The sequence below is a fragment of the Amphibalanus amphitrite genome, unplaced genomic scaffold (assembly GCF_019059575.1).
Source record: "Amphibalanus amphitrite isolate SeventyFive unplaced genomic scaffold, NRLGWU_Aamphi_draft 001155F_arrow, whole genome shotgun sequence".
Lineage (NCBI taxonomy): Eukaryota > Metazoa > Arthropoda > Thecostraca > Balanomorpha > Balanidae > Amphibalanus > Amphibalanus amphitrite.
In genome coordinates this window covers 173910-192391 of record NW_024882649.1, presented here as the reverse complement: position 1 = coordinate 192391, position 18482 = coordinate 173910, and the positions used below count along the sequence as shown (strand labels likewise).

Sequence of the window (18482 nt, the reverse complement as noted above, 5' to 3'; positions counted from 1 at the left end):
GCAAACGCAAGAACGCGACGAGACACTTTTGATGGTTACTTTGAAGTTGGAGTTCGAGGTCACAGGTCGGTTCAGGGTCAGGTCATGCACCTGAACTTTGGCTTTCGGCGTACTGGGCGCCTCTCGTCATAAACTGTCAAGATTGCTCGCAATTCTTCAGCTTAGCAGGGCCTCGTCTAACATGTTAACTGTGGGGGGGGGGCAAATCCCCGCAGTCACCGGCCTAGCCCCCCCCCCCAGTCAGGGTAAAAATGTCACTACTGGGGGGGGGGGGGGGGGGCGGGCGGCAAAAGCGAAAAGGCAAACGAATTTTTACTGCAAGGCGTCAGTGCACATAAAACAAATGCATAAACGAAACATGGATGCAATGTGAGCACAGTGTTAGGTAGGTTATCAGGTACCTATTGGTATCAGGTACCTGATTAGGTACCTCTGACTGTTTTCACGTGTTTATTTTGTTTATCTGATGCCATTTTTTTTTTCGCACAGCAATACGTTACATTTCGGGTTTTTAGGTGACCTAACTCCGAATCCCGCTTATCCTTCACGTATCAGTCTGTTGTTTCTGTCCTCGGGGCGTCAAGCTGTTGTTTCTACCTATCGTCGTCCTCACTACCCGACGTCGAACTTCTGGCTGGACGGTCACCGGTACACCGTCTTCATGCTTACTGAGCATGAAGCATGAAGACATCATCTGTAATCAAAACTAACATGATATTCGTGATCAGCCCCCCGAAAAACCTCATGGCAGCCGCGTTTTACGACGTTTAAGCAGGTCCCGATTCTCCCGACTTTTGGGTCATTGACTTGACCTGCAAGGTCAACCAATGACCTAGGACCTTAACCCTCGCCGGCCGAGGGGGGGGGGGCGGGTGCCGCCCCCCCATAGGGTTTTTTTCGCGATAGCTCCGAACACGCTGGCGATAGAGAGCTGAAACTTGGCATACCTGATCTTTGATCCAAGCCGCATCTTTTGACACCAACCGCATTTTTGGGTCAGGTCAGGTCACTGACCTATGACGTCATAAGTGAACCTCTGCACGGTCTTCAGATGTCGCAACTTCGCAACGCCCTCACTGCCAGAGGAGATGTCACAGGGAAATGAAACTTGCAGGATCTAGTATCCATTATGAGTGTCACAACTTCTATATCTCGGATTTTTCCTAAAGGTCATATGAGGTCAGGTCATTTTCGTGACCTCACCGTTATAAGCCAATGGGGAAAAATTCAAACTGCCATCTGGCGCCGGGAGCGATCTCCAACTATCTCAAGCACACAGAATCGTGATTTGATGCACTCCTTGCAAGGTTAGATGTGTCACTTTTGCAATGTTTCCGTGACGTCATTTATGACGTCATCAAGGTCATATTAGTTTTTCGTTAATAACTCCCGATCAAATTGAGCTAGCGAGTCGGGAAAGCCACCAATGGACTCAGGAAGACCTGCCGAATCGAATGATATGCGACATGACCTCTTTCGACCAACTTCGTGACCTGGGGGTGCTGACCTGACCTTGACCTGAGGTCAACACCCTAAGTTGACCTGACCCGAACAAAAAGTATATCATTCGACGCGCCTGAGCAAGGCGAACACGATGCTGCCAAAATCGCGGCTCTGCGGCCGTTTTTTGCGAAGTTATTCACCAAAAACTGAACCGTACCCTGGGGCACTTGACCTGACCTCAGAGGTCACCGGTTGACCTAGGACCTTAAAATCGGGTACCAATCTCTGCGTCTCGTAACGGCGCACACGCTCGTTTTTTCCGCGACGCGCTAGCTCCACCAGGGGCGAAACGGCGAGGGGGGGGGGGTCGTACCCCCCCCCCCCCCTCGGCCGGCGCGTATGTAGAAAACCAATAGGTCCGGCGAGGGTTAAAGGGACCCTCCCACCTTCAAAAAAGTTAAAGAATTGGCATGAAAGTGATGTCGCTCTACATATTTGCAGATCTATACACTTAGCAGATGGCAACAGGTTGCGCACACATACTGTCGCGCGGCATACACTATCGATCGTCTTCCATTTTTACATCATCCCGTTTTACATATTATCGTTTATCGTTCATCATTTTTGTAACTTGCGATAAGTGGATGAGCGATAATTTTGAAAATTTAGTGATAAACGATAACGATAACCGATTTTCTTAACAGCGATAATAATCGTTTATCGTTTATCGCTCATCCTATCGCATTCGGAAACCACTGGAAAAGACATGCCGAAATCGAAATGTGAGTACCTATTCGAGTCGTTATTAAGGTAGGTACTTTATACATATGAAGCCACAAAAACGTTATTGGCCACTTTCATTTGCCCTTATGACGTCAAAGGAAGGTAGAAATGTCAAATTGCACCGATGTACTTTGGCAAACATTTTACTGCGTAAAAGTGACTTTTATCACGTATGCAGAAGAAGCTCTAACGGTCATATTAAGTCAGGAGGAGATGGATATTGGATATGTATCATAGATAATGCTCTCAACTAATTTGAAGATACCTACAAATGCTAAGAGTGCCTACTGTGTCTGTGACGTCATAAGAAAATGGTTATATTTCTGGTAGATTTGGAGATATTATAATGAAATTTGACATGCATGAACTGAAGGCAGTAATTGGTGGTTTCTGACACTAAAACCCCAGCAGTTCAGGTTCGTTGACCTGACATCTGATCTCAGGTCACTACTAGGTAATCAATTTTTTAGTTCATATGTTACAAAATTGTGCTTGCAATTTGTCTTTATCTTTAACCTTCGCCCGGATGCAGGGGAGAGGGAGGTGGTTGACCACACCCTACCATTTTTTTGCGTATCCACTTGTCCACTCATCCAGCTCTGATCCGTAGCCTGCCGAAGAGTGCTTTCGGCGCCTACCAGTGGCGACATCTGAATCTGTTCATAAGAATAAATACAGAGATGACGCCACAGGCCTCACCAGCAGCAATCCAGCCCCATCATATCCCACCATCCGAAGAAACTAGCATGGCATGCATATTGATTAAGCAATGCAATAAGCCAATATGACGTCATAGGATTGAGAAGGGTGCTACCACGGATTTCTCACGATTGCTCGGCCGCGGATTGTTCGAAGCCCGTTGGAGGTTGAGAGCTGAAAGCTAGCATACCTATTGAGTTATTGACCTTTGACTCAAGTCGGGTCTTGTGACATCAAGCACATTTTCAGGCCTGGGCAGGTCATTGAACTTTGACTCTGACCTATATCTCTGGAAAAACGATATAAAATCATGGGCTCCGTCACATTCTCAAGGTTTTTTTGGGGGGGGGAATGACCCAAATATCCATCACTTTTAACATCAGCAGGCTTTACGGAAGCAAATTTATTTGAAAAGGAGTTTTGGACCCCAAGATGCCCCCCCCCTCCCCAATGACGGAGCCGTAAATTTGCACAGCTCTGGAGTCCTCACATCCTATTCATTTATAAATTTTATGCAAGGGCTAGGTACTTACATACCTACATGAGGACAATTCAGTCACTAGTCAGGTTACTTCACCATTTTACATCGATTGGTAATCCATGCTTTTTATTTAGTGGCCTAGTGCCTGTCGAACATCACTATTATTTTTTTCTTTGACTGATCTTTCACACGTGCAAAATGTGTCCATTAGAAGATCTAAAATTAGTGTATCAATATTTTCAATGCATTTCTTAGCATTCTGTGGGAAATCGTAACATTTAGCGAACAATTTTCGTTTATTTGTATCAGCTCTATGGAAGCCCTTTTTCCGGTTACCGCCGTTGACGGCGCTGGTGGTGGAACATGAAGGTAGTTATTGTCCTTGTTTTTACTATTATTTGTGCCATTTGTACTTTTTTAGTTTCTGTTTTCAATGTTTGTCGTTTAACGGTAGTTGACATGTTATTTGGCTTTGGAACTTTTATGAGAAGTGGTATAGTCTGCGCCCGCGCATGTTTCGTCGCAAATGTGCCACGTTCCCAGACCGTAGTTGGGATTTTATTGGATAATAGCTGTTTTCATCTGGTTGAATCAATGTATATCTATTATATCTTAACTAGATGCTTTAATATCAAGCCCCTAACATTTCAGGTTTTTGATACTCATGGCTGATCAATGCATACGACATTATTTCGTTTAACCCCCGCATCAAGCTGTCAAAATTTTGATGCCAAGCCAGGTTATGGGTGGTTGGTGAAAACAGGAAGTGAAAGGGTATGAGCTATGGCACATGGCTGTATCCAATCACGTGACCTTCAAGGGTAGGTTGTAGGGTAGGTTTGTAGGTTTTAGGTTTTTAGGTTGTAGGTTTGTAGGTTTGTAGGTTAGGTGAGGTTAGGTCAGGTAAGGTTAGGTTTGTTTAGGTTTTCCTAGAAAGAAGCACCTGTGGGTATGGCACCTCTCCTTGGTTGGAAAACCTTCGTGTGACGTCTACTAATACCGGAAGTTTTCCCTCCCTATGTCGTTCACGGCGCAAGTCAGAATCTTAGTCATAGTCACATGCTCTGCACAAGTGAATTGACTATGAATTGAATGTGAATTGAATGTTGTGAAATTTTCAAGAACCTTAATCAAATCTCCTGAGTTGCCCTGTTTTTACCATTCAGATTATGCAAGATCCATTAGAAAATTGCATTTTTGTGCTGTGATCTATCTGTGAAATTAAGCCTTTCTTGATGTTGTGAGTGCCCAAACCAGTAAGTGCAAGCCAGGGACCCCAATTTGGCTATCTCAGCATAAAACTTATGTTAAGGTGGGATAGTCACTTTAAGCTGAAAAGAAATTCACTGGTTGGTGTCCCTGTGGTGCAACTGCAGGGAAATTGCACCAGGTTTGCTGTGGTGTGCAGCCTATCTGGGTACTGCTGAGCAAGTGCTGACAGAGGTGACATAAATACTTATCAAATGAGTGAAGCACTTGATTGGCTGGTTAGAAAATAGATGCCTTTTATTTCTTTTTTCTCATAAAGGAGGATGTCTCTGTAGCACAGTGAATTTGTAGAGGTCATTTTTTATGCAGGCTGGTACGGATATCCAGCTAGATTGGTGGTGGGTAAGGCATTAGACCAGTCAAAGAGATGATATTCACAAATCCATCATTCAGCTGCTCCTAATGGTGACAAAAAAAATGTTTCAGAGAAAAGAAGGAAAGTGCACTAGAGATTAATATTTGTAAAAAATATGTTTTGGTATTCCAAGGCCATGAAAAATATGTTGTGGTTATTCCATAGTGATATTTGAAATTAACAAACAGATTTTACTCGTAATCTCAAACAAAAATTGAATTTATTCACGTTTCATTAATTTAATCAGCTGGCAACCATTACCCATCGTCCTCGGTGTAGTCGTACTTGGCGCACTCAGATAGTGTTCGAAATTTGTGACGCTTACTTGTTGCTATGGCGACCGAGCAGTACCTACGATTTTCATTTGTCAACAAGTGCTTGCGGAGCTGCCGCTCACACTTTTGAACACAGTCTTTATGCGTCAGTTTGTTTTACTCGTCATCTGAAACATGTTTCGTGAGGCTCCAAAACCATTTAATTTATCTCCTTCAAGAGAAGTGTTTTGTAGCATTTTCGATATGTTTTTAGGGCTTAATTGCTAGCTCCATTCATCCTTTCTTGCGTGAGGATAGTCATCACTCGGGGACCAGTCGTTGGAAGCAAGGAACAACGACGAGAAGAAGGTCTTGTAAAAAGTCGCAGCGATTGCATTGAGCATTAAATGATGAAAATATTTTTACCCCCCCCCCCCCCCACCGCCTCAGGCGATCACGTGCTGTCACCAGTGCTGGAAATGAGGCTGCTTTCTGGTCCCGGCGTTTTATTCTCCGGGTGAGTTAGCCCCGTCTAGCGCTTAGCCTTTCGGGACCCTCTCAGAGCCGCGGTTGTTTTCGCCGCTCGGCCCATTCGAGATGCAAAGTTGATAGTCGCACAAAGTTTATTTGGGGCCTCTGAATATATGACTTCGAAATTAATCGATTCTACAAAACCTTTTACTTTCATCTATGTATATGCATACATTTAACAGTAACTCCAGACTAGACTGGTTTGGCTGGCCCTAAATAAGCTTCGTGTGACTATTCACTTTGCATCTCGACTAGGGCGAGCGGCGAAAACAACCGCGACCCTGAGTGGGTCCCGAAAGGCTAAACGCTGGACGGGATTAACCCGCGAGGAGAATAAAACGCAGGGACCAGAAAGCGGCCTCATTTCCAGCACTGGCTGTCACCCACCTGGTGGGTGCATCAACTGTCAAAAGACATGTGAACTGGCTGTTGGAATACATGAAACTCTTTTCAGAGATGAAGTTAAGTCTGTCATTCATATTTTAGGGATGATGATATTTTCCCCATTAGGTGTGATTTGCCACCAAAAAGTCTAAAAAATGGAACACTGGCAACTCCTCATTCCAATGCCTTTTTGTACAGCATTGTGGTATCACAGTGGAGGCATTGGAGGCATTGCCTGCACAATGCCATGTTAGGACCATTCATCCATGCTAAATCTGCACACCACAGTGTGAAGGGCTGCAACTCCTTCATGCAGCTGCAAGATCTGATTAAACTTATAGTGCTTTGTATTGTAAGGGGCATTGCACCCAAGCTTGTTTAAATTATGTATAAATTAGGCAAATGAAATTAGATGTAGAAGTAACTGCTTGCATTTTTAAATGTCGGGCTCAATTTGAGTGTTTTCTATCCCATAATACTCTAGGCAACCAAACCAATTTCAGCCTCAACAATGCTCTTTGTTATGCTGATTACTTTTTGTGATTGGTGTAATTCCATTTCAAAGAAATTGGTTTCATTCAGATGAACTCTTTAAAATTGCCATCTGGTTGTATTTGTCACAATTATTCCATGATTTCATGTTATTAGAATTTTCCATCACAAAGTCATGCTCACGAGGGCATGTTCCTCTGAAAAGTATTGATGCCTAATTTGCTTGTCCCGACTAGAATTATGCATTGAGCTTCCATCAGCATGAATCAATGCTCTTAACTTGTTCAGCTCACGTCATTGCCCTCATATCTCCATTTGGTTTCAATTCCTCTTTTGGCACCACATCAACTTGAATGTAAGCTTGTGACAATTTATGCAAAGCTGTTCCTTTATCATTGCATTTATTTTTGCTATTGTGAAGAAGCTTGCATGTATTAATATTTGTGGGGGATGGTTGTAATTTGACATCCCATTGAGAGTAAGCCTAAACATGAATTAGGTTGACCTTATGATAATGTTCCATCATGCTGACCATTGCATTCTTCTTTTGCAGCTCAACGTGTCATACCCCGCGCAGGGGTCTCAGAAGTTATTTGAAATTGACGATGAGAAGAAGGTGCGCGTTTTCTACGAGAAGCGCATCGGCGCCACCGTGGATATGGACTCGATCGGCGACGAGTGGAAGGGCTACGTTTGCCGCATCACAGGCGGCAATGACAAGCAGGGCTTCCCCATGAAGCAGGGAGTCCTCACCACCAGTGAGTAATTGTGGGCGGCTGGTGATGGTCGTAGGTACAGTAATTGACAATAATGATTTGTGCTCGACAAAATAAAAGTTACAATTGTATATTTTGATTAAACCCTCGCCAGTTTTGTTTATTTTACAACAGCTAGCGTAGACTGGTGGGGGGGGGGGGGGGAGATCTGGGTTGGTTGGTCCTATAAGTTCAAGTTTTAATCCCTGGTTTATTAATGTCATAAAAATTCACTAAATTAGTTGACGCAATGTGCATTACTTTAACCCAGGCTTTTCGACTTACGTACTTACCTACTGGCCGTTTTTATCGTTTGGTACATAGTTGTTACAGGGAGTTTGAGAAATCCGTGAGTTTGCAAACTCCCTAGTGAGTTTGCAAACTCCCTGACCCATCAGTGAGTTTGCAAACTCACTAGAGAGTTTACAAATTCACTAGGGAGTTTGCAAACTCACTGACCGGTCAGGGAGTTTGAGAAATTTCAGAGTGATTGGGCCAAATAAAAACAAGTGTGCAGCATGTGGGTGGCATACGTGCCGTCCGTGATGTTAAAACAAAGGAGGCTAGCTGTAAGGCCTCGCACGCTGACAAAAAGCTTATAGATCATATGCACACCATAAATACCTTTTTATTTTAAAATGTTCAGTGATTTACCCATGCATGTACTGCCGCTTTATTTAGTTATACATTTATTTAGTTTACGTCCCAATTAGACCCGTTCCACTCAAGTGTGGCTATTCCAGAGTCAGGCTGAATATATCAAAGTAGAAACAGCTGACTGTTGGTCACTTATGCTAAAGTACAGGCACACGCATCAATTCACGCCCATTCCCACTCCGCCATAGACGTGTCATCGAGAGCCGGCGCTGCTGGCAGCCAGCCCAGCTGCGACTGGCGCACGCTGCTTGTTTGTTTTTGTTTTGTCGGGTTAGGCCCTTTCGGTCTGACAAGACCATTTCAGAGTCGGACGAATGATAGGAATTATAGGGGGAGACATTGGTCTGGGCAGACACCCTATGTGCAGAGTCGCCGGGGCTGAGCCCGTCCGAATTGACAGACCAACCAGCCCCCCAAGCACTCTTTGCACCCGGCTACGGGGTGCGCTCCCTCGGGAGCAGCGGTGCCGCTCCAAGGGAGCAGCCCGCATGAGATAAAGGTGCCTGTCCAGCCCGGAGTGGGTTTCGGCGTGGACGAGAAGGATTTCAGTATCCTGGTTCCTGAGGATGGAAACGACGGAACGGAGGAGCACGTTGCTCCGAACCTCCCCTTTACATAGCCGCGAGTAGCTTTTTTTCGGTAAAACAATGAAGGATCTGTAAGCTTTTTGTCGGCGTGCGACGGTTAGCGACGGCGAAGGCCGTACCACTATTCGCCTTTGTTTTAACATTACGGACGGCACGTATGCCACCCTAATCTTACACATTTGATTTTATTTGGCCCAATCGCTCTGGAATTTCTCAAACTCCCTGACCGATCAGTGAGTTTGCAAACTCCCTAGTGAATTTGCAAACTCCCTAGTGAGTTTGCAAAGTCACTGATGGGTCAGGGAGTTTGCAAACTCACTAGGGAGTTTGCAAACTCACGGATTTCTCAAACTCCCTGTAACATAGTCATTATCACATGCTTTTATATTTCCACGTTTTTAGCATATGAAGTGACAAGTGTGCACTGTGCAGCATATAGATCTTATATAACAAAATAGCCAGCTATGGTGTGCAGTGCAGGTCTTATGTGTCACGCCTAGTCTTAACCCGCGCCCCACTGGGGGGGGGGGGGGCTATTTATAGCCCCCCTCCCGTTTTTCTGCAATAACTTCCAAACCGCTTGACGGATCGACGCCAAACTTACAGTACCTTCGGCTGCATCAATTTGACACCTTGTGTCAAAATTTGAACTTCGTAGCTACCATAGGTCGGCCGGAAATGACGTCACAGTGACGTCATGTTCGTCCGATTTGGACGCAAAACATTGAACCACAGCAATCGCTCCCAAGAGCTCAGTTTTTAAGCTAGATCCAATTTCTTTGCATGAAATGACTCAGAATTGACCGCGCTATCAAACTGCTATCTCAAACTTTCAAACTTTTGAAAATTTTGAAAATTTGATATAATAATATTCAAAATTTGTATTTTTATATTTTTCTCAAAAAGTTTTTGACTTTTCGAAAAAACCGGAATATATGTGACAGAACGCATGATTATGACTAACTCTAGCAAGTTTTAGCTAAATATTTTCAAAAATGGCCAAGTTATACGCATTATTGCAAAAACTTCACAATTATTAATTTTGCAAATCAATTTTTCAGTACGTATTTGACATCGTACACCAATATAAATGGCACCATCGTGCTCCTGAGCTCAAACTGCATCCAATAGACACCTTTTTTGTTGAAAAATTTAAACTTCAAAATTTGACATTTTTTGACCTGTAAGTGACCTGACCTAAGCTAAATTCGACTCAAAATGACCTCGAATGACACAGACGACATCAAATTCGAAATCTATGGCCTAAATGGACCATAAAACATGTGTCACGTGACCGACGCATCACGCATGATAAAATATTTTCGTGACCTGTGATGACCTGACCTTGACCTGAAAATCAAAGTAAAAGCTTGGTACCCTCAGGGTATCTAGAGCATCTGTTTAAGAGCGTGTGTACCAAAAATGAGCCTGATCTGACTTGTAAGACGGCGGCCAGAGCCCAAAATGTGAACAAGCCAAAATGCTAATAATTTTTACTTTGACCTGACCTGTGACGTCATCGGTGACCTCGAGGTCAATGAAATTAGGCTTCGTTCGACAGTTTTTCCGGGGCTATCAGATGTCGTTTGAATTTTGACGATCGGCCCAGTAGTTTCGGAGTTAGGAGGGGGGGGGGGGGCTATGAATAGCCCCCCCCCCAGTAGGGCGTGTTATTTATTTATTTATTTATTTATTTATTTATTCGATGTCATGGAACAACAGGCGAATTGACGCCCAGTAACAGTCCATAGCAGTTATACGTTCGGAGCAGTGTAAACATTGCCTTTAGTCTTTCGTCTCTTACACATACAATCCCTCGATATACCAACCATATCTATCACACAGTCCATACAGTACATGCATAACACAATAAATACAGTCACGCGGTACACACCAGGACTCACATGTTTTGTATATGTCGTCTTACTTTAGCCCGAACATCCCGCATTGAGTCGTGAAACAAATCCAAATCTGTTATCTCGAACATAAATTCATTTATGATAGTGGGTGCCCTAACAAAAAGCGAACCTTTCATAGTGTCGACCCGCGCAAATGGTACATTCATGACACCACGAGCTCCTTCAATCCTCCTTGTAATTCTTGGAGCAGCATACAGCGGAAACCGTGCCAATAGTACATGTGAGTCGAGGACACCTTTGTACAGTTTTTCCACAAACATGATATCGTATTGATGGCGTCTTTTCTCTAATTCAGTTACGTTAAACATTTGGAGCAAACGAGAATAATCAATATCGGATGGTATCGCGCTTCGATTTACATAAAAGTATAGCCATCTGAGAAAGTGATACTGTATCTTTTCTACTCTATCTAAGTGCGATTTTGCCGCACCACCCCATATGACACAACAATATTCTAATATCGCACGAACATTTCCATAGAAGGCGGTCAAAATTGACTTCCAGTTTACTATGCCAATTTTTGATTCAGACTGCATCGCCCTCATAAGAATGCCGTTCATTTTGTTTGCCCTAGACACAATAAAGTCAACATGATTACAAAACGTGAGTCTGTCTAAAACCACCCCCAAGTCCCTAATTGTGTGCACGATTTCCAGGCGAGTGTCACCAATCATGTATTGACAAGTAAGGGGGTCACTTTTTAAGGTAATACAGAACTGCTTGCACTTGGAGGGATTCAATTTCAATTTCCAAGTTTTCGACCAATTATAAAGTCTCCTAATATCCCCTTGTAGCCGTGCAGTATCTGTCAAATCTGAAATCTCTGAGTACACCTTGATGTCATCCGCAAACATTAAGCATTTTGTTTGAACACACAATGGATAATCGTTAACGAAAAGAGCGAAAAGCAATGGCGAAATTACACTACCTTCCGGTGTACCAGAGAGAACGTCCTGCCACGAGGAGCACTTACCGTTCACAACGACTCTTTGTTTTCTATCCGACAGAAAGGATCTAAACCAGCTCAGAGCCAGCCCGTTGATACAATAGGATTTATTAAGCTTATGAATGAGAAGCTGGTGGTTAACGCTTTGGAATGCGGATTGAAAATCTGTGTATATCACGTCAGTTTGTCTGCCATTCGCAATAGAATCCCAGGCAGTGCTTAGCATACAAGCCAAATTCGTTTCGCAAGATCGCCCAGGTAAAAACCCGTGCTGGTTCTCAGAAAGAGCAGGTTTCACGTGAGCAAATAACTGGTCTCGAACGACTATTTCAAGCACTTTACCAAACAAAGGGGTCACTGATACCGCCCTATAATTTGTAGGGTTTCTCTTGTTTCCACTCTTAAAAACAGGAATAATATTAGCTTCCTTCCATCTAGCTGGGTAAAGGCCCTGTTTTAAAGAGAGCCTACAAATTATAGTGATAGGAACAACCAGTTGATTAGCACATTCTCTTATGATACGCGCACTTATATTATCCGGCCCGGAGGCCTTATGCACATTCAAGTTGTCCAAAATCAAACCGATGGAGGAAGAGGATACTTCAAAGTCTGTCATTGCAGGCAAATCAAAATCGTGTGCCGGTGGTAAATGTTCCACATACGGATTCGAGAACTTATCTGCAAATGCTCTATTAAATAACTCGGCACGCTTAACATCATCCGATACTTCGCCAGTTTTGTCCTGCAGAGATGGAAGGCGACCTTTATAACTCTTAACGCATTTCAAAAATGACCAAAAGCGCTTTGGATTACTACTGAAATCCCCAGTTATTTTCTGGAGATATTCCAAATATTTCTCACATGCCTTCTTTTTAAAAATTCTACGACAATCCCTGAACTCGTTTATGACCCCAGTGGGGCGCGGGTTAATAGCTCCCAGTGACTTCACTTGGCAGCGATAAACAGTTACTGAATGCAATGCACACTTTTGCTCACAGACCGTGTGCGCCTGCTGCTCAGCAAGGGCCACTCGTGCTTCCGTCCGCGCAGGAAGGGATACCGCAAGCGCAAGTCTGTGCGCGGCTGCATCGTGGACGCCACCCTCTCCGTCATCTCCCTGGTGCTGGTCAAGAAGGGCGAGCAGGTGCGTCAGCGGCCGTGCGATCAGTGGTCAGGACTTTTGCATCAGTTTCATTGGGCTGGGCTAAACATGTATGGACAGCCGGTTAGAGAATCGCTTTTCGGTCTTTTGGTTAAGATCTGAGTGTAGTGTCATCAGCTGGGTATAGGATGGTTTGGTGTGTGGATCTAGTGTAGCAGGGGAGCGGCTCGCTGATACTGGTGTCCGTGTTCCCTGTCTCCGCTGTGTCCCCCTGCTGACGCGCTCTGCCGCTCGGCCCCGGCAGGAGATCCCCGGACTGACGGACGTCACCGTACCGCGCCGGCTCGGACCCAAGCGTGCCAACAACATCCGCAAACTCTTCAACCTCACCAAGGAGGATGACGTGCGTCAGTACGTGCTGAAGCGGCCGCTGCCCGCCAAGGAGGGCAAGGAGAACGCCAAGCAGCGTTTCAAGTCGCCCAAGATCCAGCGCCTCATCACCCCCGCGCGTCTGCAGGTGAGGCGGCCCCGGTGACGACTGCGGAGAGGAGCGCCTTTGTTAAGCTTGTCCCATGCCCATGACGTGCGCCGACTGTCACTAAAATTATGCCAACAAGCCACGAAGGGTCGTCGGTATTCGGTAACGTGCTCACTATGCATGGCGTAGGCAATGGGATTGAGGGCACTGGGGACGTTACGTTGTTCGCCTCTGCAGTTTCTATAATTTTCTGGAAAGTTTTTCTCGTATAGAGATAAACTAAATCGTTTTTTTTTTAATGACCAACAATGCTTTCATGAATTGCAAACGCATGCGAAAACGAAAGAAGAGTGTTGTAGTTGAGAAACACTTGGAAATTATACCCCCTACAGCGTCCAATGTGTAAGAAATCTCGATCCGCCAAAGGACGTGACATGGTATTGGACTGCTGGCCCGAGTGTTTGTTTGTAAACGGTTATTACGGAGCGAGCGAAGCGAGCGGAGTCTTACGTAGAATAACGGAAATTTCTGAGTATGAGCGGCCGGCCGTGGTCACGATTCTGCGACGCTTATATCTCAGCAACCACTTGACCGATTTACATGCGGTAATTTTTGTAGGGTAGCTTCATTCCTTCTACCAAGTATTGGACTATTCCCGATGCATGTGGGTGACCCCTTATGCACGTGCCACGTGCAAAACGAAGAGGTGTCACTTTTGTAATTGTTGCAATATCTCGGTAACTACTTGGCCGATTGCGCTGAAAGTTGGCATGCAGGTAGGCACCCACTAGGCAATGCATATCCATGTGCCGGAGTTGGGGTGCTGCTGCACGTGCGCACGTGCAGGGGTCGATTCCAGATCTCGAGAACGGCTGGACCGATGGCGCTCAAATTTGGTACATGGCTAGGGACCGGTTAGTAGGGTGCCGTGCAAAAGTCAGTTGGGACCCATTTTGCACGTGCGCACGTGCAGGGTGCCGCTTCCAGATCTCGAGAACGGCTGGGCCGATTGTGCTCAAATTTGGTACATCGCTAGAGACCGGTTAGTAGGGTGCCGTGCACAAGTCAGCTGGAGGTACCCCCTCGAAATTTCGCACGTGCAAGGCTCACCCTCTCGCTCGCTCCGTTAGTCGCCCCAAAAGGCGTTATACTGGTGTAGTTGCTTTATATTTCGTTGCTGATGTGGGCGCCTCGCAGATTGCTAGACTTCGTTTTGCGCGTATTTATTGTTGTGGCAGGCGGAGCACTCTGTTTTTATCTCAGTCACCATGTCCATTTTTTTCACTATTGTATAGTTTTCATCAAAATTGCGTTTTGTCCATGTATCACGCTTTCGTTTCAGTGTCTGCCTGTACGGTATTCCAGCCACGGCTTTCTATCCAGAATCCTGCACTACGTCCCCCGCTTGTCCCCCCGCCCCCTCCACCCGCCACTGACCCCCCCCCCCCCCTCCCCTGCAGCGCAAGAGGCACCGCGCCGCGCTCAAGAAGCGCCGCGTCGAGAAGCGGAACGTGGAGGCTGCCGAGTACGCCCGCCTGCTGGCGCAGCGCGCCAAGGAGACCACAGAGAAGAAGAAGGAGGCGCGTCGCCGGCGCAGCTCCATGCGCGACTCGCAGAGCTCGCAGGAGGCCAAGAAGGCCGCCAAGTGATCGCACCATCGCTCGCCGACTAACACACAATACATGGATACGGTGTGACGCCGGCTCTGCTCGTTTGTCAGGGAAACGGAACAGGTGACTGGGCTGAGGCCGGTGATGGACACTGGTGGGAGGGGGGAGGGGGGGGGGGGGTCTGGGTGGGGTGCGTACTGCGTAGCATATGGGTGGATAAATACTGAATGCGTACGGGATGGAGCAATACGAGAAGAAATGGGGAGCAACTCAGTGGCCCATGTGCTGCTGATGTGCCGCCGGCTTGCTGGGATGCGGTCACTCCACCTCGGGCATTTTGCGCCCGCAGTGACTCTCTAAGATCTTCTCTCGGATAACTTCCGCTGGGTCCATTTACGGTAGCATATTTTCCTTTATCCGTGCGACCAACTTCTCAGTTACTTTCCTTTCCTTGGCATAAAACTTAAATAAAGCCACAAAATCTCCGCTATGGGCGCAAAATGACCTTGCAGTTGGCGCGCCCTGAACCCCCAACAAACAAACAAACGAGAAGAAATGCCGTCGCACGGGGTTGAACAATATGAAAGAGTCATGTACTGATCCACTTCTCTGAGGCTTTCTTGCTCCGTTGCCTCTGCTATTCTCTATCACTCAGAGTAGTGCGAACCATATGGAACAGTCCACCCACACATTGGGACCAAATCGTTTGTACAGGGTGTCCCGAAATTGATGCGCGGTTGTTTGGTCCACAATAACTTAAAAAGTACCTACTTGAATTTGTTTCACGGTTTATATGTTAGTTAGTCCCCATTCAGTCTCATACACGGCCTATTGCACTCTGGCGAGTCACGTTGCAGGTTGTCAAGAGTCTCATTTGAAACTACGCCATGCCGTTTATAACTTTATGCCTTTTTGAGCTAGCCGATGGAAGCTTGCTGAGCCTTTTTCTGATGATCGTCCAGATAATTTGGATCGGGGACAGGTCCAGACTGTTGCCAGAGCATGTCCCCTTCTCCGAGAGGCCTGGGAGCCTCGCTCGGCACCAGTCCTGGGTCTTCCTGGCGTGCTTGGCTGGAGCCCTTTCTTGCTGGAAAATGGGCCTGGATATGTCCGACAAAAGTTTGACTCTGGTTTTTGAACCAGTTGCCTTTTTATTCAGCATCTTTGAGGCAGCAGTCTTCTTCAGCACCTCACTAACATACATAGTAATCATCAGCAGTCACGGTCTGTCCCCGCGGCACCTCGTGAAGCTCAGAGAGCCTCTGTAGCTCATGCTCCAAATGATATTCTTCAGCAGATGCTTCACCGTCTCGACAGCGTACTCCTCAGAGCTGCTGTTGGTCCACATTTCGATCGTTCTGGTAGTTCGGGACCTAGAGAGCACAAAGGGCACCTCTTCACTAAAAAGGACACATCTCCAGTCCTGAATGAATGGTCCAGTTTTTGTGGGTCTTGGCGAAATCCAGCTGCCTGCAATTCTGGACGACGGAAAGTCAGGTCTGCATCCCGAGCATGGGTGGAGAAGAACCTACCCCGGCCGTGGCCGGGGTAACTTTCAGCTTAGTTTTCCACTCTTGTAAATCCTCAAAGCTGTATCTACATGCGAGAAAAAAAAAACGAAGTGCCACCTATAAGGGTGTCCCTCTTATCTGCCTTTAACATTTTCTATTTTGATTTTGAAGCTTCTACTCAAAACTTTTCATCGAGAAGTCCGACAAGCTTGATCAAACGGAATTAAATGCTAATCAAATAATGTAGGACGCGACTAATTGATAGACGTTGTGCTGCTATAAGAGGCTGAGTTGTGATGTCTCTCGACGGTTGTGCTGCCCCTAGCAGAGGTTGTGATGCTCCTGTCAGAGGGGAGAAGTTGTGATGCCTTTGTCAGAGGATTCGAATTTCGATGCTTCTATCAGAGGTTGTGATAAAAATTGCCCGAACTTGGCAGCTTCGCACACGATGGTTGACGATCGGCTCAGCGGTGGCATTGGGCACCAATAGCAGACAATGATCAGTCGTCGGTCTAAATACATACAGGGAGGTGGTGTCATCTGGTGGAAAGTAGCTAGCGTCCTCTTCTCATGTCTGTTATCGCGCAGGTTCCACCGCCAGCGCACCTGCAGATGGGTCAGTTATGTGGAGTTGAGTGTTCCTAGTTAGATCGGTAATCCAGTGCATATCACAACAAGAATGCAGGTTAGAGCTTAACCCGCGCACCGACGGGGTCTGCGCCAACTTCGTACCGACGCGACGGGGGGGGGGGGGGGCGGATGACCGCCCCCCCCCCCTGAGATCTCGAGAACGAAGCAAGATAGCGACAAGCGGTAAACGGCATCGGATACGCACGGACAAGGTCTACAATTTTTACTGAGGTCATTTTCAGGTCAGGTCAAAGATGACGTCACAGGGGTCGAAAAAGTCAAAATGGCGGCGCTAGATAAGGAGTTTTTTCTCGAATAACTTTCGAACTAGTCATGATAGGAACAAACTAAGGGCATCATCGTGATCCTCTCGTCAATCCGCAGCGAATGGTATGTATGTTGACCTCGAAAGGTCAAGGTCAAAGGTTGACCTCAGGTCACGTGACCTCGAGGTCATCATGTATAGCATTCGACGCGTCTTGACGAGCTGAACACAATGAGACCATCTGCGCGACTGTATCTTGTTCCTGTGCGGAGTTATTGGCAAAAAACCTTTGGTGACCTTTGATGACGTCACATGACCTTACAGCTGCCCAACAGCAAAACAGACCTCAAGGTAGTGAAGGTTGATCGTATATGAAGTCATGTATGGTATATGGTGCCATTCCGACCCGTTTTAGTGGTAAAAACATGGAGTTGGTTTTTCCCCCATCGACTTATAGGGGAAAGTGGGGTAAGACGGTCAGGGTAGGTAAGACGGGCACCCCTTCTGCAGACCAAACCAATAGCGCTACGAGCAAGAAAAGTTAGGACCAGAATTGCCTTTCCCACTACACACCACCATTCAAGTCTGGTGAATTTGTGTTCAGTCGATAATCTTTTATTTTGATTTCTTTAAAACACTCATTTCATTGAAAACATCCATAATGTATTGTGCAAGCTTTTGTGTACAGCACTATAGAGTTAAAAACTCGCAATCACTTGTGGTACACTCATATGCCAACAGTGTTCATTTACGGCGGATTTGCTTTGTCTGCATCAAATTGTCCACAGCGAAAAATCGTGCTGAACTTCTGACATTGAGTTTGGGGTAAGACGGGCAACTATGAACCCAATGGGTCTGTAATGGTGAAAATATTTTTGTTGCTGTAGGAAAAAAGAAGCATTTCTAATAAGAATATGTTCGATTCCGATACTCACAGACATGTTAGCAATATTCCTTCGGCACAGTTTATTCTCGAATAATGAATGTGAAAAACGGTTCTACATGGCTTCTGAACTAGGGCCTATATAGGAGCATACGCCTTCTGCACGAATCTCGTATACTGCCATTTCCGAAGCACTTGAGACCAACGAGCGACTGTATAAATGCGGCTAATCTCGGGCATTTGTTGCGAGCTGCGCTGATCGGTGAAAGAAGCTGGCCGTCTTGCCCTACCCATGTGACCGTCTTACCCCATGGGGTGGGGTAAGACGGGTTTTTGCAAGGTTTTGCAAAAATAGCTGCAGTTTATTTGTTGAATCAGGTCTAAGTCTCATCTTCTGGCAAATGAAAGTAAAATGTCTGAAAAAGGTTTTCACCCAGTTTCCCGTTTC

At 45.9% G+C, this 18482-nt stretch overlaps 1 protein-coding gene across 1 annotated transcript; it reads left to right on the top strand.

Moving 5' to 3' along the window:
- Positions 1–3418: 3418 nt before the first annotated feature.
- Positions 3419–14839, top strand: LOC122370656 (40S ribosomal protein S6-like). The gene is made up of 5 exons (XM_043346444.1): positions 3419–3775; positions 7245–7449; positions 12554–12699; positions 12962–13174; positions 14596–14839. Exons 1-5 carry the CDS (start codon positions 3770–3772, stop codon positions 14782–14784), a joined length of 759 nt encoding a protein of 252 aa, XP_043202379.1. The 5' UTR covers positions 3419–3769; the 3' UTR covers positions 14785–14839.
- Positions 14840–18482: the final 3643 nt, after the last annotated feature.